Source organism: Aotus nancymaae, unplaced genomic scaffold (assembly GCF_030222135.1).
Source record: "Aotus nancymaae isolate 86718 unplaced genomic scaffold, 86718_ANA_hifiasm-v0.15.2.pri h1tg000004l, whole genome shotgun sequence".
In the NCBI taxonomy this organism is placed as follows: domain Eukaryota; kingdom Metazoa; phylum Chordata; class Mammalia; order Primates; family Aotidae; genus Aotus; species Aotus nancymaae.
The window spans coordinates 66225111-66249216 of NW_026988415.1; the positions used below are offsets into that span (position 1 = coordinate 66225111).

The 24106-nt window shown below is 35.2% G+C and overlaps 1 protein-coding gene across 11 annotated transcripts in view; it reads left to right on the forward strand.

Moving 5' to 3' along the window:
• ATRX (ATRX chromatin remodeler) overlaps positions 1-24106 on the forward strand; it is a 282824-nt gene that overhangs the window by 150554 nt on the left and 108164 nt on the right. For all 11 annotated transcript variants that reach the window (XM_064362920.1, XM_064362928.1, XM_064362917.1 and 8 more), the window contains 5 exons: positions 703-849; positions 1007-1184; positions 11746-11883; positions 13308-13483; positions 15557-15674. In XM_064362920.1, the coding sequence (XP_064218990.1) occupies positions 703-849; positions 1007-1184; positions 11746-11883; positions 13308-13483; positions 15557-15674 (757 nt within the window). The remainder of the gene's footprint in view (positions 1-702; positions 850-1006; positions 1185-11745; positions 11884-13307; positions 13484-15556; positions 15675-24106) is intronic.

Genomic DNA, 24106 nt, shown 5'->3' on the forward strand with positions numbered 1-24106 from the left:
TAAGGGAGGATATTGAGTTAGGAAAGGCATCTTTTAGGAGGTGATGTTTGAGCAGAGGTCCTAATGAAGTGAGGCTCTGGGGTTTTAGGTATGGCCAACAACAACTGCAAAGATTTTAAGGTAGAAATTAACTTTGTTTTTTTATTTTTTTTTTAAACAACTTTCTAACTGTTTATGATGTTAAAGTAATAAGAAAGTAAGGTATCTTTTACTGTTAAAATTACTACATTTCTAAATGGCAGGAGTTGTAACAGAGATGTAAAATTAGTGAATGTATTTGTACTTTTAAACCATAAAATAATTATATATTTAATGAGTCAGAATACATTAAAGTGGAAAAGTATTATATAACATGATTCTCTTCTAAATGAGAAATGGTATTTTCTGAAAGACTTTAGGGACATTCTGTGGAGACCCAGGACTTAGTAGCCGTTTTGGTATGGGGTCATTTTATGCTATTCACATTGATCATAGAATCATGGAGCTTTAGAGTTGGAAGAGCCTGATACATCATCTTGTTGAACTTTCACATTTTACTATTACATCTCTTTCCCTATACCTTGCCTGGTTTAGAAATTCCAGCCTTTTGGTTGGTTGCTTTATTTTTTAAAGCAAAACAAAGCTATAACACGGTAAGATTGCTTAATTTATTAACTTTTTTTGTGAATATTTAAACGAAGGTGACAATCTGTTTTCTTATAGGTGGTAAGTTTTCTTCATACAGTTCTTCTGTGTGACAAACTGGATTTCAGCACGGCATTAGTGGTTTGTCCTCTTAATACTGCTTTGAATTGGATGAATGAATTTGAGAAGTGGCAAGAAGGATTAAAAGATGATGAGAAGCTTGAGGTACCTTATTTTAAATGTTTTCTATTATTAAAATAATCACATGCAATTCATATAGTAAACTATTTTTAATTACCAGTGATGCATATTTCAGTGGGAATATTTAGTATTCACATGTTTTTAGTAGCTACTTAAGAAAATCTTTATTTCCCCACAAAAGGTTTCTGAATTAGCAACTGTGAAACGTCCTCAGGAGAGAAGCTACATGCTGCAGAGGTGGCAAGAAGATGGTGGTGTTATGATCATAGGCTATGAGATGTATAGAAACCTTGCTCAAGGAAGGAATGTGAAGAGTCGGAAACTTAAAGAAATATTTAACAAAGCTTTGGTTGATCCAGGTAAGTATTAATAGACAGTGACATAAAGAAGCACGTTGAATCAAAAATGTGTTTATATTTTATTTAACAGATACTAATTGAACGACTACTAAGTATCTGGTCTTTGTTTTGTTTATCCTTCAGGTTTTTGCCTTTTAAAAAATTCTTAGTATTATTTCAGTAAGATAAAATCACCCTTAATGTTGCTAGCTATTCAGAATTTATTTGCTGAGTCTAAAAGTGTTTAGGGTTTTAGGGGATACCTTGTAAACACTTAAAAATGCATCAGATGCCTGTGTTGTAATCAAACATTCTTCCAGCTATCCAAATATTTGGTGATAACAAGAGCTCTCTCCGTAGCATGAAAACAGTTCATGTCTTTCCAAACTTCATGTCATTAGAAGAATTGCTGCTTGCTTATCTCCTGTATTCTAAGGAGTCATCAGTATGAAAGGTTCATATTTTCAATACTGTTGATCCTTTTGTGACAGAAATCTGATGTGAGAGCCAAATGTTGATATACTTGCCACTTAGAAAAGCAACATGTTGTACTGTCTGCAAAACTAAAATTAATTTTTAATCTATGATTATTGTGCAATTTTTTCTTCATGTGTTATCTTGTCATATCATATTACTTTAAGACACGCTCTACATTTGTTGAGAAAATCTGGGTAGTTGTCATTGTCAAAGGGATAGTAGTCTTTAGAATCCATGGCTTTGCCTCTTTTTTAAAGATAATGAGGTATTTAATACATAGCAAAATAATTTTGCCATCGCAAATCTAAGGCCTAATAATAAGTTTAGGTTTTTCTTATGATTAAAATAGGTGTCTAAAAATCCTGTGGGTATTGTTGAAAAGTTATAAGCTAGTATTTAGTATCATCATAGCAGATTTTTTTCACAATATTTCCTTGAAACAGTTAAATACAAATGTTTTAGGTGCTTAGTGTACTTATTTGTTCAGAGAAAATGGAGAAAAAAAGAAATCAAAGCTTCTAATGTGAAGGGTAACATTTGTCATTTCCATGTTTTATCATTTAGTGACATTTTAATAAACTTTTTGGCTGGGCATGGTGGTTAACGCCTGTAATCCCAGCACTTTGGGAGGCTGAGGTGGGCGGATCACCTGAGGGGAGTTTGAGATCAGCCTAGCCAAAATGATGAAACTCCATCTCTACTAAAAATACCAAAATTAGCCAGGCGTGGTGGCGCATGCCTGTAGTCCCTGTTGTTTGGGAGGCTGAGGCAGGAGAATTGTTTAAACCTGGGAGCTGGAGGTTCCAGTGAGCCGAGATTATGCCACTGTACTACCGTTTGGGTGACAGAGTGAGACTCGGTCTCAAAAAAGGAAAAAAAAACCAACTTTTTATTTTAGAATAATTTTCTGTTTACATGAAAGTTGAAAAGGTAGTGCAGAGAATTTCTATATACCCTATATCTGGTTCCCCCATTGTTAACATCTTACATTGCCATGGTAGATTTGTCAAAACTAAGGAATTAACACATTGTTGACACATTATTAATAACTCTAAACTACATTTGGATTGCACCAGTTTTTCTATCCAGGGTACTACTTTATATTTAGCTGTCGTGTCTCTAATAGTCTTCTGGTCTATGACAGTTTCTCAGTCTTTATTTTTTCATTATCCCATCAGTCTTAAGGAGGACCATCCAGGTAAATATCCTGTAGATTGTTCACTAATCTGAATTTATAGTTTTTCTTGTGATTAGACTGAGATTAGACTGAGGTTTTGAAAGAATATACCAGAGGTGACATACCCTTTTTGTCACATCATATCTCATATGGGGGGTACATGATACCCACATGCTGTCACTGATGATGTTAACTTTCATCACTTGGTTAAGGTAGTGTTTGTCAGGTTTCTCTCCTGTAGAGCTGCTACTTTTACCTGTCCCTCGTCTGTTCATTGGAATCCAGTCACTCAATTTAGTCCACCTGAATGGGAGGATGGCAGACATTAAGCTCCATCTCCTATAGTGGGTAGTATCTGCATACAAAATTTGGATTTTTCGAAAGAAAGATTTATCTTTTCTCACCCATTTATTTAGCCATTGATTTATATCATTATCTACTCATCTATTTTTAGTTTGTACATTGGACTATAAACCATTACGACATTATTTTATAGCTCAAATTGTTTCACTTTGGCAATTGGGAGCTTTTTTTAAGGTTAGGTCCTCTACCCTTTGATATATCCCCATCCTTTTGGCTTTGAGCACTTTATTACTTTCTGGCATTACAGGATGCTCCAGGTTCATGTTATATTGTCCTGGCCCCAGAATCAGCCATTTCTCGAAGACATCATGGTTCCTTTTATTGAAAAATGACATTTACAAATGTAAACACACCCATATAATTTGCAAATGTGTCCATTCTGTGAGTTGTCTTTTTACTTTTTTATATCATCATTTTAGTTCTAATCTTTAAAATTTAAAATTTTGATTACATTTAATTTACCTGGTTTTTTTTTCTTTTGTTGCTTTTGCATTTAGTGCATATCCAAGAATCCATTGCTTAATTGAAGGTCATGAATTTTTTCACCTATTTTTTTTATTTTATAGTTCTAGCTCTTGTATTTATGATCTATTTTGAGTTTATTTTTGTATATGGTATGAGGTAGAAGTCCAACTTCATTTTTTGCATTTTGATATCCAGTTGTCCTAACACTATTTGTTGAAAAGACTATTCTTTCTCCATTGAAGAATCTTGACACCATTGTTGTAAATCAATTGACCATAGATGTTTGTGTTTATTTCTGGGCTCTCAATACTATTGTATTGATCTGTATGTCTGTCCTTATGCCAGTGTGACATTGTTTTAATTACTGTAGCCTTGTGGCAAGTTTTGTAATCAGGAAGAAAAAGTCCTACAGCTTTATTCTTCTGTCTCAAGTTTGTTCTGCTATTTGAGGTTCCTTGAAATTTCATATGAATTTGATAATTAGCTTTTCTATTTCCTCAAAGAAACTAGCTGGGATTCTGTTAGAGATTTCATTGAATCTATAGATTAATTTGAGGAATATTGCCATCTTAACAATATTAAATCTTCCCCTCCATGAACATCTAATGTCTTTCCATTTATTTAGGTCTTTAATTTTTTTTTAATTTCTTTGGTGTACAAGTCTTGGACTTAATTTCTTAAATTTATTCCTAAATATTTTATTCTTCTTGAGTCTATTGGAAATGAAATTGTTTTAATTTTATTTTCAGATTGTTCTTTGTTAGTATATAGAAATACAACAGATTTTTGTATACTGATGCTGTATCCTACAACTTAGCTGAGTCCATTTATAAGTTCTAATAGTTTGTGTGTGTGTGTGTGTACGTGCGCACGTGCAATTTAGGGTTTTCTATTAAGATCATACGATCTATGAGTAGAAATGATTTTACTTTTTTCTTTCCAATATGAATGTCTTTAACTTCTTTTTCTTGCCTAATTGCCCTTAGAAACAATGTTGAATGTAAGTGGTGAGAGGGGTTGGTTGTCTTGTTTTTGATCTCAGGGAAAGCTTTCAGTTCTTCACCATTACGTATGACATTAGCTGTGGATTTCTAATAGGTGTCTTTTATCAGGTTGAGTAAATTCTACATTGAGTTACATTTTTGTTTGTTTTGATAATTAAAAAAATAAATGTCGAGACTACCCTTGTTAAAACTTAAGGGGGTCTGGTTTCTCCATTAGGTTTTACTGTGAGTTCTTTGGGAAACTGAAGCTCTACTTTTATTTTCCTTATTATATATGAGTATTAGAGATAGTTCCTCTGCCACAGCTGGGTAACCATCTGCAACAAGAATTTTCTAATATCCATCATGTATAACATGGAATATATTAAAACTGTAGTAAGTTTTAAGTTGTAGTGGTAGTATTTAGATATAATTTTCTTTGTTACCTAAGTCTAAAGTGTCAGGATCTGTTAAGTACTTCTGAATTTATTAGAAAGGATCTGTTAAGTATAACAATTACTTTTCCAGTACATGTTTTCCATTTTTTTGCCCAATTTATCCTCTCTGATTTGGAACAAATTAGTGGTTGTGAAGAATCGTATAAATGGGAGCAGAGTATGTGAAGGGTGTAGTTTGGGTATAATGTCAAAGAAAAGTCTAAACTGAAGTTTAGGATGGAAGCAAAAGGTCATAACCGGACAGTTTTGGGTATGAGATCCTTAAGGATGATTTGAGATTATAAACTTAGAAGGTAGGCTATTAAATCAGAAGCCTGGAAAATTGGGAGTGTGTATTAGGATTGGAAAGTGTTTAGAGCTGACCAGAGTTAAGATAGTAGTGTTCATCTTTGAACTTAGCCGCTCTGGTTATCTATTGCTGCATAACAATCATCCCAAGCCTTAGTAGCTTAAAGTGATAAGAATCATCTGGGTGCAATGGTTCACAACTGTTCGGGAGGCCAAGGCAGGAGGATCACTTGAGGCTGGGAGTTTGAGGCCAGCCTGGGCAACATTGTGAGACCCTATTTCTACAAAAATTAAAAGAATTAACCAGGTGTGATGGTGCACACCTGTAGTCTCAGCTATTCAGGAAGCTGATGTATGTAGGATGATTGCTTGAGTTCAGGAGTTCAAGGAAGCAGTGAACTATGATCACTGAGATCATAATCATCGTGGAATGTGAGGCCCAGTTTCTTTAAAAAGAAAGTGACAACATTTTTTTTTTACCTTTCCTAGTTTTACTGTGTCAGGGATTTAATAGAGGTTTACTTGGAGAGTTCTAAACATTTTATCAACTTTTCCCCCAACATCTTTATGGTTTTTGATTTTAAAAAATTCACCAATAGGTGGCAATGTAACCCTGAAAATGAATTTACATTTAGCTATAATAGTATGTGACAGAACCTTTATTTGACCTTTCTTCCCAAACTTACCATTTGTTTTGAGACATATTTTTCTACTTAATGTACTTAAACTGATCTGGCGGAGTTTTCTAATTTACATTACTGTTTTTAGAAGATTGTTTCACGTTTTGTAACTGGAGAGAACATAATCAATTTTTATGTGTGTGCATCAGTGTGCATATGCACAATAGTCAAGGTACTGTTTGCTTTAAACATTAAGATAGATCTATGTAATTTTATAAAATAATGACAGGTTTCTATAGTGTATTGAACCATCTTAAGTTAGCAGACTCTTTTAGTCAGGCTTGAATTTTTGAACAGAAGAAATTGTCTTCAAGTCTTTCTCTAAATTTCAGTTCTTCTGTTCCCCAGAGCCTCATGGCTGCCACTCTCGGTTTCTGTAAAATTATTTCTACATGTAGGTATTTTGAAGCCCTTCTATCTGATACATATATATGTCATTGTTTTGGAATGAAGTTTTCTAGAAAGCTTATAATTTAACTAAAACTTATGTATGTATATATTTGGGGGGGCGGGGAGATGGGGATCTCGTTCTGTTACCCAGGCTGGAGTGCAATAGTATGATTATAGCTCACTGTACTTTCAAATCCTGGGCTCGAGTGATCTTCCTACTTCGGCCTTCTGAGGACCTGAGACTACGGGAGTATGCTGTCATGCCCAACTGATTTTCTTTTTTTTTGGTAGAGACAGGGTCTTACTGTGTTGCCCAGGCTGGTCTCGAAGTCCTGACAACACCCAAGATAATTTTTTGGAGATGAAGGTCTCACTACGTTACCCAGGCTGTTCTCAAACTCCTGACACACTGATTTTTTGGAGATGAGGGTCTTGTTCCGTTGCTCAGGTTGGTGTTGGTCTCCTGGCCTCAAGCAATCCTTCTACCTCAACCTCCTGACTGGTAGCTGGCATTACAGGTTTGAGCCTCCATGTCCAGCTAAAACCTCCTTTCAAACATTACTAATACTTACTTTTAATCTTTAATGTTAGTAAATGTTATATACATTCCTATCTTATAATTCATATTCTATTTAATATGATGAATAACAGGTTTAATTAATATATGAATAACAATTTAACTTTTTTGTTGACTCAGGGTTATTAATGAGTACATTTACTTTTATTCTTAATTCTTCTGGTTCTTCAGTTATTCTTACTAATGACAGGGCTACCTCTCTCCATTGCCATGCTAACAAATAATTCTTTTAAGTTAAAGAAATTATAAAAGTAATATGTATCCTTAAGCAAAATAAAAACAGAAGAAAACATTGTATATTGAAAAGTAAAAGTTCCCTACCTCCTAGTCCCATTATTGTTTCATTTATATCCTTATAGGAATTTTTTGTGCATGTGTTTTGTATTGCAACGTTTAGGCGGTGCTCTAAGCCACCCTAAGGCTTAGTAACTCATAAGAAGGACTCACAGACCTCAGAATATCCGTTAGACTCATGGTTATGGTTTTTTACAGTAAAAGGATACGAATGGGATTATAATAGAGGTAACTGTTCTGCAGTGTACTACTTTCTATTTAATAATATATTTGTCATATCAAGGTTTGCACATATATATATATATATATATATATATATATATTCAGATAATTTATTTTTCCATAAGTTATTGAGGAACAGGTGGTATTTGGTTACATGAGGAAGTTCTTTAATGGTGATTAATGAGATTCTGGTGCACTCATACCCGAGCAGTATACACTGTACCATTTATGTTGTCTTTTATCTCTTGCCCCTCCTCCCACTCTTCCCCCCAGATCCCCAAATTCCACTGTGTAATTCTTATGCCTTTGCATCCTCATAGCCTAGCTCCCACATATCAGTGAGAACATACGATGTTTGTTTTTCCCTTCCTGAGGTACTTTACTTCAAATAATAGTCTCCAGTCTCATCCAGGTCATTGCAAATGCTGTTAATTCTTTCCTTTTTATGGCTGAATTGTATTCCATCATATGTATATGCCACAGTGTCCTTATCCACTCATTGATTGATGGGCATTTGGGTTGTTTCCACGATTTTGCAATTGTGAATTGTGCTGCTATAAACATTCATGTGCAAGTATCTATTTCAAATAATGACGTCTTTTCCTCTGGGTAGATACATAGTAGTGGGATTGCTGGATCAAATGGTAGTTCTACTTTTAGTTCTTTAAGGAATCTCCACACTAGCGGCTGTACTAGTTTACATTCCCACCAGCAGTTTAGAAGTGTTCCCTGATTGCCACATCCACACCAACATCTACTGTTTTTTGATTATGGCCATTCTTGCAGGAGTAAGGTGGTATCACATTTTAGTTTTGATTTGCATTTCCCTGATCATTAGTGATGTTGAGCATGTTTTCATATGTTTGTTGGCCATTTGTATATCTTTTTTTGAGAATTGTCTATTCATGTCCTTGGCCCACTTTTTGATTGGATTGTTTGTTTTTTTCTTACTGATTTGTTTGAGTTCGTTGTAGATTCTGGATGTTAGTCCTTTGTCAGAGGTATAGATTGTGAAGATTTTCTCCCACCTGGTGAGTGGGTTGTCTGTTTACTCTCTTGACAGTTCCTCTTCTGCAGGTAAAAGCTCTTTAGTTTAATTAGGTCCCAGCCAATTATCTTTGTTTTTATTGTATTTGCTTTTGGGTTTTTGGCCATGAAATCCTTGCGTAACCCAATGTCTAGAAGGGTTTTTCCAATGTTATCTTCTACAATTTTTATAGTTTCAGATTTTAGGTTTAAGTCCTTAATCCTTCTTAAGTTGATTTTTGTATAACGTGAGAGATGAGGATGCAGTTTCCTTCTACATGTGGCTAGCCAATTATCCCAGCACCATTTGTTGAAAAGGGTGTCAGAGGGAAGGTCTAGGGCTGAAGGCTGCTGTTCCGATTTTTTTGTCCCACAGGGTGTTCCCTTGATGTAGTACTTTCCCCCTTTTCCTGTGGATGTGGCTTTATGTCAGCTGAACTGCAGTGATTGTTGTCTGTCTTCTGGGTCTAGCCATCCAGCGAGTCTATCCAGCTCTGGACTGGTACTGGGGTTTGTCGGCAGAGTCCTGTGATGTGAATGGTCTGTGGGTCTCTCAGCTGTAGATACCAGCGCCTATACTGGTGGAGGGGGCGGAGGATGCAATGGACTCCGTAGGGGTCCTTAGCTTTGCTGGTTTAATGCTCTAATTTTGTGCTGGTTGGCTTCCTGCTAGGAGGTAGCACTTTGAATGTATCAGCTGCAGTAGTGTGGAGAGGGACCAGCGGTGGGCGGGGCCCTAGAGTATATGTCCTTTGTTTTCCTCTATCTGGGTTGGTAGGGAAGGACCATCAGGTGGGGGCGGGGCTAGGTGTGTCTGAGCTCAGACTCTCCTTGGGTGGGTCTTTCTCTGGCTACTGTGGGGGATGGGGTGAGATTCCCAGGTCACTGAAGTTGTGTACTTAGGAGGATTATGGTTGCCTCTGCTGAGTCATGCTGGTTGTCAGGGAAGGTGGGGGAAAGCCAGCAATCACAGTCCTCACCCAGCTCCCACACAAACCTAAAGGCTGATCTCACTCTCACTGTAGCCCCTGCCGCAAAAGAAAAGGACTTTAGTCGTTCATCGGTCTGGGTCCCCCCTCCGGAAGTCTGGAAGCGGGATTTGCGCGCTCCTGGAAGTTCTGGCCATGAGGCTTCTCTCCCCATTCAAATTGTTACAAAGCAAAGCTAGGGAAGCCCTTCTCCCTGTGGAGTTTTACCCCCTGCCTCTCTGGCCACCCTCCTGATGGATCCCTGTGGTGCCAAGCAAGTATGGGCTGCTTGGGGATCCAGCCACAGATCCCAGCTACTTCCTCTACCCCTGTTTTTCCCTGGGCTAGGCTCTCTAACTTGACTCAACTCCTGGTAAAGTCGGGAACTTACCTTGCAAACAAACCTTCAGCTTCTCCAGTGGGGGTGTGTCTGTATAATTAATTTTAACTCTGTGACTCATTCCATTATCCCATAGTTTAAGCCCCGTTTACCAGATCCCCTTTGACAAATTTTTAGGCTGTTTTCAATTTTCCTCCATAAAAAACAGTGCTCAGGGAACATTCTTTTATGTATTTTGGGGTGCCTGTGGAAGAATATCTTTGGGACCAAATCCTAGAGATTGAAATATGGGTCAAAGGGTGCACACATTTTGCATTTTGATAGTTATTGTAAAATTGACTTCCAAAATTTTTGATACTAATTTAGACTCCCACAGAGTGTATGAGAGTACCCATTTCAACATGATGGATACCAAATATTACCTGGTAAAATCATTTAAATAACTTGTGTAAAAGGCATTTCTTCTTGTAGAAAATGTTTTAGGATTCAAAGTAAGGCATACATAATTTTTAAATACAAAGCTAGGTAGGGATTTTAGTTTTACAAAATATTAGTAATTAATTTTTTTTTTTTTTTTTTTTTACTATTTGTGTAGCCCCAACCGAATACTGAATAATAGTTGTTATTATTTGATCTATCATACTGAAGCAGTTACTTTGAAGTCATGTAAACATTACATTTTCTCTAATGCTTACCAGATGGGGAATAGTTTGACAGCTGCTTTGTTGAAATCAGCAATTAAGAAATACGTGCCTACATGTTAACCAGCAAGCAAATTGAATATGAATTATACATTAGAAAAATATGTATCAGTTGGGCGCAGTGTCTTACGCCTGTAATCCCTGCACTTTTGGAGGCTAAGGCGGGCAGATCATTTGAGGTCAGGAGTTGGAGACCAGCTTGACCAACATGGTGAAACTCGTCTCTACTAAAAATACAAAAAAAGTAGACAGGCATGGTCGTGGGCACCTGTAATCCCAGTTACTCAATAGGCTGAGGCACTTACCTGAACCTGGGAGGTGGTTGCAGTGAGCCAAGATTGCACCACTTCACTCCAGCTTGGGTGACAGAGCGAGACTCCATCTCAAATAGAAAAAAAAAGAAATATATATATCTGTTATTTTAACAAATAAGCCTTTATTGTTTCTTCTAAAAGAGTCCACAAATGCTATGGAACATATTTGTTCAGGTACAAATGCATTCCATAATAATAAAATATTGCTACTTTTTTATATTGCAGTCTCAAAATATTTTCTGAGTTTAAGCTTTTAAGATCTTTTATAGCTTAGAAAGGTGTTCTCCCTACCCTCCATACCCATGTAACAACCGGTTTCGCTTTCTTTTATCAGTTAAAATTTTTCCCCGGCAATGAAAGTTAGTTATTTGGAATGAGTGGGAAATATTATATTATCTCTTATGCCATATATCATTCTTATAATGTAACTTTTGAAATTTGTCTTTTCATGTATATATATATTGCCGTTAGTCTTTGCTGATAGTTTAAGTTGAAATACTAATGCTGAAATAGCTTTAGAGACTGTTTTCAATTTTAAAAGACATTTAAAAAAATACACTCTATTGGTTAGGGGGATCTTTGTCCCTCTTGTTGTTTTTATTTGTGCTTATTTTTCTATACTCAGGACCTTAAGCACCATTTATAGTGGTACTTCAATGCTCTACCGCTCGGATGTAATTAATACAATTATTTCTGTGTTAACCAAATACAGGAGCAGATAAAATATGTTTATACTTACAGTGATGTCATTTTATCTTCTTATAAGATCAGGACTTTAAGGGGATTAACTTTATTTACTTAAATGGATCACATTTCCAGTTTTATTATATTGTGTTTTTTTTCCTATATATTTTGGTAGGCCCCGATTTTGTTGTTTGTGATGAAGGCCATATTCTAAAAAATGAAGCATCTGCTGTTTCTAAAGCTATGAATTCTATACGATCAAGGAGGAGGATTATTTTAACAGGAACACCACTTCAAAATAACCTAATTGAGTGTGAGTTAATATCTCTGATTATGCAGTAGAATATCGGTATTTCCTCAGATATATTTTTGTAACTTTGCCATTTGCCTTTGTTCTACTTACTCTAGTATAGTCCTGGACCATGATCTACATAGTTTCATCTTAGTCTACTGTGAAAGAATAACATACTTTTCAAATGAGATGTTTTATAAATACTAGTGGTAAAATACAGTAAAGAGATATGCTATTGTGAGTGTTCAGATGTAAATATGGAATTTGAATTATTGCAAGAGTATCGGAAGTCTTAATGATTGTTTTAAAAAGTACATAAGCATATGTGATTACTTGGGATAATTTTAAGGAGATGTTCCGGTTTGGAGTCATGTACTGTTAAGAAATCAAAATGAAATGGGAACCGTGAACATTTCAGTAAAGTGAAGATGGGAGGAGAAGTTTGCTGAATCCATGGCAGGACAGTTTGCTGAGGTAGTTGATGTGAACCTAGGGAAATGACTTGTGGATTTCCGTCATTTTCCTGTGTCTGTGGTGACACTAAAGAAGGGAACATGAGATTATTCAGCAAGTAACAAACTGAAATTTCCTGTTATAATCTCTCACTTTTTTCCTTTTTCCCATTGTAATGGCTTTTTGTTATTTTTCTGTGTGTTACATTCCTTTAGTGTATTTATGGTAACTTTTTGCTATTTTATTATTTGTAATACTAGTTATTTCACTTTAGCATATATTTTATGTTTGTTTTTATCTGTTCCAGTTTCCCTATTATCTGTCCTATTACCCTATTTATAGAAATACTGTTTCATATTGTGGTCCTATATAGTACGAGACAAGTGATCGCTCTATTAATTTTTACAAAATATATTAGTAATCACATTTTTTTTTACTGTTTATGTAGCCCCAACTGAATACTGAATAACAGTTGTTATTATTTGATCTCTCAAATATTATTTGATTATTCTGTAAATGAATCAGTGAATGTAAATTAACTTGCATAGTAGCTTATTACCTCCTTTTACCGGTTTGACTTAGTATCTCATTTCTTCACAAGATATCCTCACTGACCATAAAATCATGGTTAGAGTAATAGATCACTTGTTTTATACTTCATATCTCTTATATAGAATGGGGAGTTTGAATAAAATGTCCTTAGGTATTTTTTTAAATTCATGTCTAGTATTTAGGGATGATTATTACTTCAATTTTCTCTCTTGTCTTGGTAATTTGCTTGTAGATCAGACTTACAACCAGTGTTTATTCTATACTTAGCTTGATATTCTTTCCAGTGTTTATTCGATACTTAGCTTGATATTCTTTCTTTGTAGCTCAATTTTGATGCTTCCATGGCATGTGTTTTTGACATGAGCATTTCATTGGGGAATTTTTCTGAGTCTTTTTAACCATTGTTAATGTTGTTAATGAATAATTGTCTTCTCTCTTAGATCATTGTATGGTTAACTTTATCAAGGAAAATTTACTTGGATCCATTAAGGAGTTCAGGAATAGATTTATAAATCCAATTCAAAATGGTCAGTGTGCAGATTCTACCATGGTAGATGTCAGAGTGATGAAAAAACGTGCTCACATTCTCTATGAGATGTTAGCTGGATGTGTTCAGGTACAAATATGTTCCAAAGTAATAAAATATTGTTGCTTTTTTATATTGCAATCCCAAAATACTTTCTGAGCTTAAAGTTTAATAATTTTGTATTTTCTTTCCTACTCTTTCAGTAGTTTTTCAGTTATATCTCCTTGCATCGTCTTCAAAAGTTTATGCTGCATTCAACTTTTAAAAAAGAAGTTCGCTGAGAAGTTTAAAACATAGTTAATTAATTTGCTAAGTGTAAAGCCTCATATCTTATTACGTTAATGTTTAGATTTTTCATCCTTAAGATAGGGAGTTCCTTAAGAGGAACACAGCTGTTACGATGAAGTTCCTATGCTCACCCTAATTCTATAGTATAGTATTATAATCTCACTTTTTTGAAATGGTTGTAGGAAAGGCCAGTATGAGTTAAGAGAAGAGCCATTTTTAAAGTAATCTTGGAGAAACAGTTTTGTTCTTTCCAAATATATACAATAACCTGAACAGACTAGTGGTTTCATTTACATACAGATTTTCAGGGAATCTCTATTAATGAATGGATAAGTATCTAGAGACTGAGCCAGCAGTTAATAGATCTCGAGATACGCACTTTCTCTGCAGATGTTAGGTACCAATGATAGCCTCAAAGATGTTTTGCCAAATGAGACAGGCTATTCTTTTGGTTGGATATACAGTTTGCCCTACATATCTGTGGGTTCCACATCCATGGATTCAATCTACCATGGTTCAAAAATATTAAAAAAAATAGATATAATGGATAGAGGCTAGATACAGTGGTACACACCTGTAATTCCAGCACTTTAGGGAGGCAAAGGTGGGAGGATCACTTGAGCCCAGGATTTCAAGGCTGCAGTGAGCTAAGATCATGCCACTGCACTCCAGCCTGGATTACAGAGTAAGACCCTGTCTTTACAAAAAAACGTTTTTAGCCAGGCATGGTGGTGGACACCTATAGTCTCAGTTACTTGGGAGGCTGAGGCAGGAAGATTGCTTGAGCCTTATTTCAATTCAAGATTGAAATAAGCCGAGATCATGCAATTGCACTTCAGCCTCGATGATAGAGTAAGACCCTGTCTCTTAAAAAAAAGAAAGAAAAAGTTAAGAAAAAAATGGATGATTTTGTCTGTACTGAACATGTACAGACTTCTTCCTTGTCATTATTTTCTAAACAATAAAGTGTAACAACTATTTACCTAGTATTTGTATTGTGTTAGGTATTATAAATAATATAGGAATTATTTAAAGTATATGGAAGGATATGTATAGGTTATATGCAAAACCCTACATTATTTATATAAGGGACTTGAGCGTCCATGGATTTTGGTATCTGTAGAGGTGGGGGTGGGTTCTGGAACCAGTCTCCTATAGATACTGAGGGATGACTATACTTGCTATCGTTATAAAGCATAGTTATCACGTTTGGTCAGGTTGGCTACACGTACTAGCAAGTACTCTGTTTCTGTATTGCTGCTACTACCCAGGCAGCATTTTTCTTTCTGGTTGAAGTAGTCATTTCTATTTAGCACGTTGGTGTTCTATTTTTCTATCCTTATAATAAAATGGTTTCAAGAGTGCTTGTACATGACTTGCTTTTCTTAATTGGGCAAATATTCCCTCTAAAATTATATGTTATTGTTTGACATATTAGCATATCTTATTCAGAGGAGAACTCAAGACTGCATTAGACTTTGATTCCTAGGTTTTACTCTGATTAAAGCAAGTCATTTTGCTAAGACTACCTACTACATCATCCCCTTTTGTTATTTATTTTTTTCTGTACAGAGGAGACCATTTTGAAAACTTAAATTGCTCATTTGGTAATGTTACTACTTCAATTTAAAACCTGCCTGGTGTGTTGTAGTATCTTTTTACCAATGTACCATATTGTATAGTCATGTGAAATACATTGTGTGAATAATTGTGGGTTTAGAAAGCATAAATATATTTTAAGAAAATGTTTTCTTGTATATTTGGTGCCTATTTATTTATGTGTATATTTCATTTATAAGCAATGAGAATTTGTAGAACAGCTCATTCCTGTTAAATATTTAGATTAATTTTCATTCTCTTTCTTGTTAATTACAGAGGAAAGATTATACAGCATTAACAAAATTCTTGCCTCCAAAACACGAGTATGTGTTAGCTGTGAGAATGACTCCTATTCAGTGCAAGCTCTATCAGTACTACTTAGATCACTTAACAGGTAACCAGTACACCTTGTTGATTTTATTTTCTCTATAAAGATATTCTTTTTCCAAAGAAGGTTATTCTAGTAATTTTACTGTATCTGCTGTTCTTTTACAATTTTGCATTTGAATGAAATTGGTATGCTTGAAAGCACAAAATATTTCTAATTAAAAAAACACCGATTCTGTCAAAATAAAATTAAGAAGCAAACTGATGAAAAACATATACAGCATATATGAGCAATGCCCTTAATTTGTAAAGAGCTTTTATTTCAGAAAAATTACAAATGTGAATAAATCCGTAAAAGAAGATCTACAAAATTCCAGAGTATGTTTTGAAAAATTTTCACCCACATTAATAATAAAAGGCATGTAAGTTAAATTCATGAGTTTTTTTCTCAGTTATTTAATTAACAAAGGTTGATGGCAAAAAAAAGGTAAAATAGAAGGCAAAGCATATAGTGGGCTCTCCATGTTATTATAAAAATGCACACAAATGCCTAGAATACACTAAAATGCTAACAGAAGTTGTTTTTTGGGTGCTTTTGTTATGAAGACCTTCTAGTTTATTTCTTGCATTTTTCTATGCTTTCAGAAAATACAATTAATAGGTATTGTTTTACCATCAGTAAGAGTGTGTGTGTGTGTGTGTGTGGGTGGGTGGGTGGGTGTGGGTGTGGGTTCCTCTGTGCCTCAAAATGTTCGTCTTCACACGACAAAACCTAATGTTTGGTTTGGAGTGAGATTTCTTACTTGTTGGTTACTTATTGTGGTACCAAATGATATTACAGATTTAATTAGGAGATACAGGTTAGAGGGTACTCTTTGGCCCATTGTGAATACAATAATTGATCAAAAAAATAAAGGAGGATGAAGTGTGTACACACATATTAAAATGATACTTCAGTTTAGCTAAAGTGGTACTCTTTTTGTAACAGCAGTGCATCCTAGAGAGTAGAATGATGATGGTCCTCAAGAAACATTCTGCTGGGGAAACCAGTATTTGAATCTTAGTATTTTATGGAACTGCTTTTTTGCTCTTATAAAAACAATTTTTGTATTGAGTCTTGGAAGAAAATCAGTTCCAATAAAGCACACATTTTCATTTGTATATCTATCAGGAGCTGGCAGATTTACTATACTATTCTTTTATGAATAATAAAAATTACAGGCATAGTTAAATAACCAAATACAGTTACCCCAATGAGAGTATTGCTGTGTAGTTTAAAAGAGGGATGTTCAGATCTGTCTTTCATTAATCTCTGAGTGCTAAGGAGTAGTAAATTTGGCCATTTAATATTTTTTTCTTTTAAAATGTTTCATATTAGGGAAAATGCTCACAATGGTGTTTTAGGTTTTATAGAATTAGTTGTCTTTAATAACTAATCATAAGCTGGGCGCAGTGGTTCATGCCCGTAATCACAGCACTTTGGGAGGCCGAGGCGAGAGGATCACCTGAGCTCAGGGAGTTCAGGACCAGTCTGGGCAGCATAGTGAAACCTCATCTCCACAAAAAAATAAAAAAATTAACCAGGTGTGGTAGTGCATACCTGTAGTCCTAGCTACTTGGGAGGCTGAGGCGGGAGGTTTGCTTGAGCCTGAGAGGTCAAGGCTGCAGTGAGCCATGATTTTGCCACTGCACTTCAGCCTGGGCAACAGAGCACTACCCAGTCTCAACAGTAATAATAACAACAACAGCAACAACAATCAATCACAAATGTTAACAGCTCAGGTATAGATGTTAAGCTCTACTCTTCTGAGTTGACCTCATGGAGGTAGTTAATAGAATGATAGATACCAGAGTCTGGGAAGTTTGTGTGTGTTGAGAGAGGGATAGAGAGAGGTTAGTTAATAGTTACAGACATGTGGTTAGCTAGAAGGAATAAGTTCTATTGTTTGATAGCAGAATAGGGTGATTATAGTTAACAACAGTGCATTGTATGTTTCAAAATAGCTAGAAGAGAGGACTTGAAATGTTCCCAACATATAAAAATGGTAAATACTCAACATGATGGATATCCTGAATACCCTGACTTGATCATTGCACATTCTATGCATGTAACAAAATATCACATGTACTCTCAAAATATGTATGAATATTATGTATTAATATTTAAAAACCTTTTTTTGAGAGCAGTGCAGTTATTTAAGAATTTAGAGGGCTTTGCTTTATTCTTTGTGACTATCATTGATAGGAGTAAATATTTAAAGCACTAACTGCCATAGCTAAAATAAAAAAGATATGATTGTTAAATTATTATCTGGTGCCATGAATCTTTCAGTTTTAGGGTGTGGGGTTTTCCCCCTTACCAAATGCAATATTACCTGTAGAGTAGAATACTGAGTTAAATAGCCCCTTTGAAAAACATTCATAAAAGGCCAAATGGGTTATCTTAATGGCTACTCTGTCTTGATTCTCACTACAGATCTTCACAGTATTTCTCTTGAAATGTCACCTGTCTATCCTACTTGCATTTAAAATGTTTGGTATCTGTTAAATATTCCAGAATTTTTTTGTTTCTAATTAGGCTTTTTTAGACTGTGCTTACTTTTAAGAAGTTTACACAAGTTTTGCTTTTAACATTAGCAGGAGTTTCATGTTAATTTTATTAGTGATAATTTATAATATGTTTAATATTTGCAGATTGAAAGTCCCAAGGGACTGGCTTTTAATGAATATTGAGGAAACCTAAAATCCTCTTAATTTTTCTTAGTTTTCTTTTTTCAGTGTATTATCTATGGTTTGCCTTTTATTGTCCGGTATTAGAAGTTTATAATAACATGTAAGCCTCTGCAAGTAAACACTTAAGGTTTTATAAGCATGTGGATACTTAATTTTTTAATAACTAAATATTAATCTGGTTTTAAACTTAAAATCCACACACTGTCTTATTTTGACAACTGTGCAAAAAATAGAACACGGGGAAAGATAGCCCATAGAATGTGAGAAAATACTGCAAAACATATATCTGATAAGGGATTCATATGCAGAATGTAGTTGTCCCTTGGTACATGTGGGGGATTGGTTCTAGGCTCTCCGTGCGTATACCAAAATTTGCTAATACACAAATCCAACAGAGCCTGCATAGATGAAAAGCCAAACATGGGTTTTACATTCTGTGACTACTATATTTTCAGTCAACATTTGGTTGAAACAAAATCTCTGTATAAGTGGACCTGTGTGGTTTAAACCTTTGGTGCACAAGGGTCAACTTATGTAAAGAACTCCTACAACTCAACAACAAAGAAACAATCTGTTTCAAAAATAAGCAAAGGTTTGAATAGACATTTCTCTAAAGAAGATAATACAAATGGCTATTAAGCACATGAAAAATGCTCAACGTGTAACTACTCCTTAAAGGAATGCAAATGAAAACTACAGTGAGATACCATTTCATACCCATTATGCTGGCCATTATTTAAAAAAACGGAAAATAAGTGTTTGTGAGGAGGTGGAGAAAGTGGAACTCTGGGCCGGGCGTGGTGGCTCACACCTTTAATCCCAGCACTTTGGGAGGCCGAGGCGGGTGGATCACGAGGTCAAGAGATCGAGACCATTCTGGTGAACATGGTGAAACCCTGTCTCTACTAAAAAGACAAAAATTAGCTGGGCATGGTGGCGCACGCCTGTAGTCCCAGCTACTCGGGAGGCTGAGGCAGGAGAATTGCTTGAACCCAGGAGGCAGAGGTTGCAGTGAGCCAAGATCGAGCCATTGCACTCCAGCCTGGGTAACAAGAGCAAAACTCTGTCTCAAAAAAAAAAAAAGAAAGTGGAACTCTGTGCATTGCTAGTAGGAATGTCAGATGGTATGGCTACTATGGAAAAACATTTTGGTAGTAACTCAGAAAGTTAAACATAGAATTACCATTTCATCTAATAGTTCCACTTATAGGTATACCAAAAAAAATTGAAAGCAGGAACTCAAACAGTTACTTGGACACTTATGTTTATAGCTTCATCATTCATAATGACCAAAAAGGTGGAAGCAACCCAATTGTCCATTGATGGATGAATGGATAAACAAAATGTGGTATGGACATACTTCAGTGGAATATTACTGAGCCTTATAAAGGAGGGAAATTCTGACATTTGCTACCACATAGATGAAGCTTGAAGACATTAATGCTAAGTGAAAGAAACCAGACACAAAAGGACAAATACTGTAAAATTCTGTTTAAAGGTACCTAGGGTAGTCAAACTCTATGAGCAGAAAGTAGAATGTTGGTTACCAGGTGCTGGGGGACAAAAGGAATGGGAAGTTACTGTTAATGGGTACAAAGTTTCTGTTTGGAATGATGAAAAAGTTCTAGAAATAGTGAGTGATGATGTTTGTACAACATTGTGATTATATGTAATGCTACTGAATTGTGTACTTAAAAAGTGGTTAAAGTGGTAAATTTTTTATTTTATTTTTACGTTAAGTTCTGGGATACGTGTGCAGAATGTGCAGGTTTCTTACATAGGTATACACATGCCATGGTGGTTTGCTGCACCTATCAAGCCGTCATCTAGGTTTTAAGTCCTGCATGCATTAGGTATTTGTCCTAGTAATGTCCCTCCCCTTGACCTCCACTCCCCGACAGGCCCCAGTGTGTGATGTTCCCCTCCCTGTGTCTATGTGTTCTTATTTAAAACAGTAAAATTTTTAACATACATTTTGCCAGAATTTAATAAATACCCCCAAATGGAGCACAGTAATATGCTTTTGTCTCTAAAAATGCATGAACCCAAGTGCCACTCTTTAGAGATTGATTCAAAAGGTCTGGAGTGAGGCCCATGCATCTACATTTTTATGAGCCCTACAAGTGATTTTGATGGACCACCAGCTTAAGAACCATTGCTCTAAATTTGTTACTTTGGTAAGGGATGAGCTGAAACCTGAGATGAGTGTTATCTAGACAAGGGGAACGTGGGTAAATGACAATGAAATGTTAACTTTGGTGGTTTTCTCTAAGTGGTGGAAATATTAATTCTTTTGTATTTTACTTGTTATATCTATTTCTGCAAAATTACAAAATACAAGAAATATACATATGTAGAACTTCCATAATCAGAAACATACTTTAAAGTTTCATTTTGTTTTTAATTGACACATAGTAATTGTACATATTAATGGGCATAGAGTGTGATATTTTGATACATGTATGCATTCTGTAATAATAAAATTAGAAGCATATCTGTCACTTCAAACACTTGTCATTTCTTTGTGGTGAGAACATTCAAAATTCTTCTAGCTATTTTTTTCAAATTTTATTTCTTTAATTAAATATTTATTTTTTAAATTTTATGTATAGAGTCGGGGTCTTGCAGTGTTGCCCGGGCTGGTCTTGAACTCCTGGGCTCAAGTGAGCTCCCATCTCAGCTTCCCAAAGTGCTGGGATTACAGGTGTAAGCCAACATGGCTGGCCTCGTCTAGCTATTTCAATAAGTTATTAAGTTAAATTTAGTGTTTAAAAATATTATGACTAACATTGGAATAGTGTAGTTCAAGCCAGGAAAATAATGTACAATAGTAATTTCCAAATGTGGTTATATTGTCAGAATCACTGTTAAACCTAGGACACTATTAAATTGACAAAGATAAATGATACCAAGTATTGTTGAGGCTATAGAGAAATGGGCCCTCTTGATGGTAACATAAATTGGATAGTAATTTGGGAAGGGGCATCAAAATTAATTTCAGTTGTAAGGTTTTTCGCAAAGGTAATGGTCAGAAACGTATGCAGAGCTTTATATTAAAGGATGTTAATCTCAGAGTTTGTTTCAAAGCTTAGTTTTCTGGCTGCAGAAATAGCAATGTGTTCATTGTGAAATATATATGAAATATATAAAGGCACTAATACAATAAAAGCTACCTATAATCTCATAAACTAGAAGTTGGAACTTCTACTTATTAATATTTGATGTCTTGCTTTCCAGTTTTTAAAATGTGTGTGTGACACTTAAATGGCATAAACACGCAATACGTATACATTGTGTTTATATGCTATATATATTTATATATTTTTTTCAATGGCTGGAATTATATTATCTAGCTTGTGACCTAAAGTGAAATGTTATCTGTTGTGGCATTCTTTATAATAATGAAAAATGCGAAATTAACTCGAATTCTCAACTTTTGGGGATAGTTTATATTATGGTATATCAACATAATCTAATACCATGCAAGAGGATACGTTAAATATTGTAACAAGGAATATCATGTGTTACTATTTAGGAATATATTGAATATATTATGTAATAAAGATTATGAAATAGGAACCATTTCTGTGAAATAAAAAGCATATGTATGAAAATGCATAGCAAAATTATCAAAAAGATAATGCCACAAAATATTTTTTAGCGTACATGCTAATATTTTCAAATTTGTAGAATTGTGTTTATAACATGTATTAAATTACCTCTTCAAATTTGTTCTATCCCTTTCTCTCTCTTTTGATAAGACGTTTATCAGCTTTTCGTACGCTGTCAACCATGTCTCTTAAGATCTCTTCCATATTCCTAATCGCTTTAACTCTGCTGCATTAAGTTAATATGTTCTGACATACCTTTTAGCTAAGTAGTTTTTCCTCTTTGGATGTGTGTCTTAAGTGGAATTGAATTGAAATGTAAAACTCAGTGGCTTTTTCCTGAGGTCAGGAACAAAGCAAGGATATCTACTCTTGCTTCTTATATTTAACATTTTCTAGAGGTTCTGGCCAGGACAGTCATACCAGAAAATTAACCAGAAAGACAGTCATACCAGAAAATTACAATTAATTCCACAGTGTCATGGAAGGGGTAGAACTATTTCAATTTGCAGGTGACATGATAGTATATAGAGACAAAATTTATTTTTTTAAGTTTTGTGGGTACATAGTAGGTGTGTATATTTTTGGGGTACATGAGATTTTTTAATACAACCATAAAATGCATAATAATCACATCAGGGTACATGAGGTATCCATCTCAAGCATTTATCCTTGATGTGTTACAACAAGTCATTTATATTATTTTCTTTATTTTAAAGTGTACAATAAATTATTGTTGCCTGTAGTCACCCTGTTATATGAAATACTAGATCTTATTCATTCTGTCTAACAATATATTTGTACCTATTATCAATCCCTCCTTTCCCCGTGCCCTACTACCCTTCACAGCTTCTATTAACCATCATTAAGTGAAATAATGAACTCTGTGAGTTCAGTTGTTTTAAATTTTAGCTCCTGGCTGGGTATGGTGGCTCACGCCTATAATCCCAGCACTTTGGAAGGCCAAGGCGGATGGATCACTTGAGGTCAGGAGTTTGAGACCAGCCTAGCTAGCATGGTGAAACCCTGTCTATAAAAAAAATATATAAAAGGCATGGTGTCATGTGCCTGTAATCCTGTCTACTCAGGAGGCTGAGGCAGGAGAATTGCTTGAACCTGGGAGGCAGGTTGCAGTGAGTTGTGATTGTGCCATGCATTCCTGCCTTTGTGACAGAGCTACCTCAAAAAAAAAAAAAAAAATTCTTAGCTCCCAAAATAAGTGAGAATATGTGAAATTTGTCCTCCGATACCTGGCTTATTTCACTTAACATAATGACCTGCATTTCCATCCATGTTCTTTCAAGTGACAGGATGTCATTCTCTTTTATGCCTGCATAGTACTCCATTGTGTACATGTACCACATTTTCTTTATTCATTCATCTCTTGATGTATATTAGGTTGTTTCCAAATCTTGGCTGTTGTAAACAGTGCTGCAACAAACACAGGAGTCCCAATACCTCTTCAATATACTGATTTTCTTTCTTTTGAGTTTATAACCAGCTTTGGGATTGCTGGATCATATGGTAGCTCTATTTTTGCTTTTTTGAGGAACCTCCAAACTTTTCTCCATAGTGGTTGTACTAATTTACATTCCCACCAGCAGTGTATGTGAGTTTCCTTTTCTCCACCTTCTCGCCAGCATTTTTCTGTCTTTTGGATAAAAGCCACTCTAACTAGGGTGAGATGATATTTTATTGTAGTTTTGATTAGCATTTCTCTGATGACCAATGATGTTGAGTACCTTTTCTTTTACCTGTTTGCCATTTGCATGTCTTCTTTTGGGAAATGTCTATTCAGATCTTTTGCCCACTTTTAAATTGGATTGTTAGAATTTTTTCCATTTGACTTGTTTCAGCTCTTTATATATTGCGGTTATTAATCCCTTGTCAGATGGGTAGTTTGCAGATATTTTCTCTCACCCTGTGTGTTGTCTCTTCACTTTGTTGGATTGTATTCTTTGCTGTGCAGAAGCTTTTTAACTTGATGTAATCCCATTTGTCCAGTTTTTGAGTTGGTTGCTTCTGCTTTTGAGGTATTACTCAAGACATCTTTGCCCAGTCCAGTGTCCTGTAGTGTTTCACCAATGGTATCTCTTAGTAATTTCATAGCTTGAGGTCTTAGATTTAAGTTTTTAATCCATTTGAATATGATTTTTGT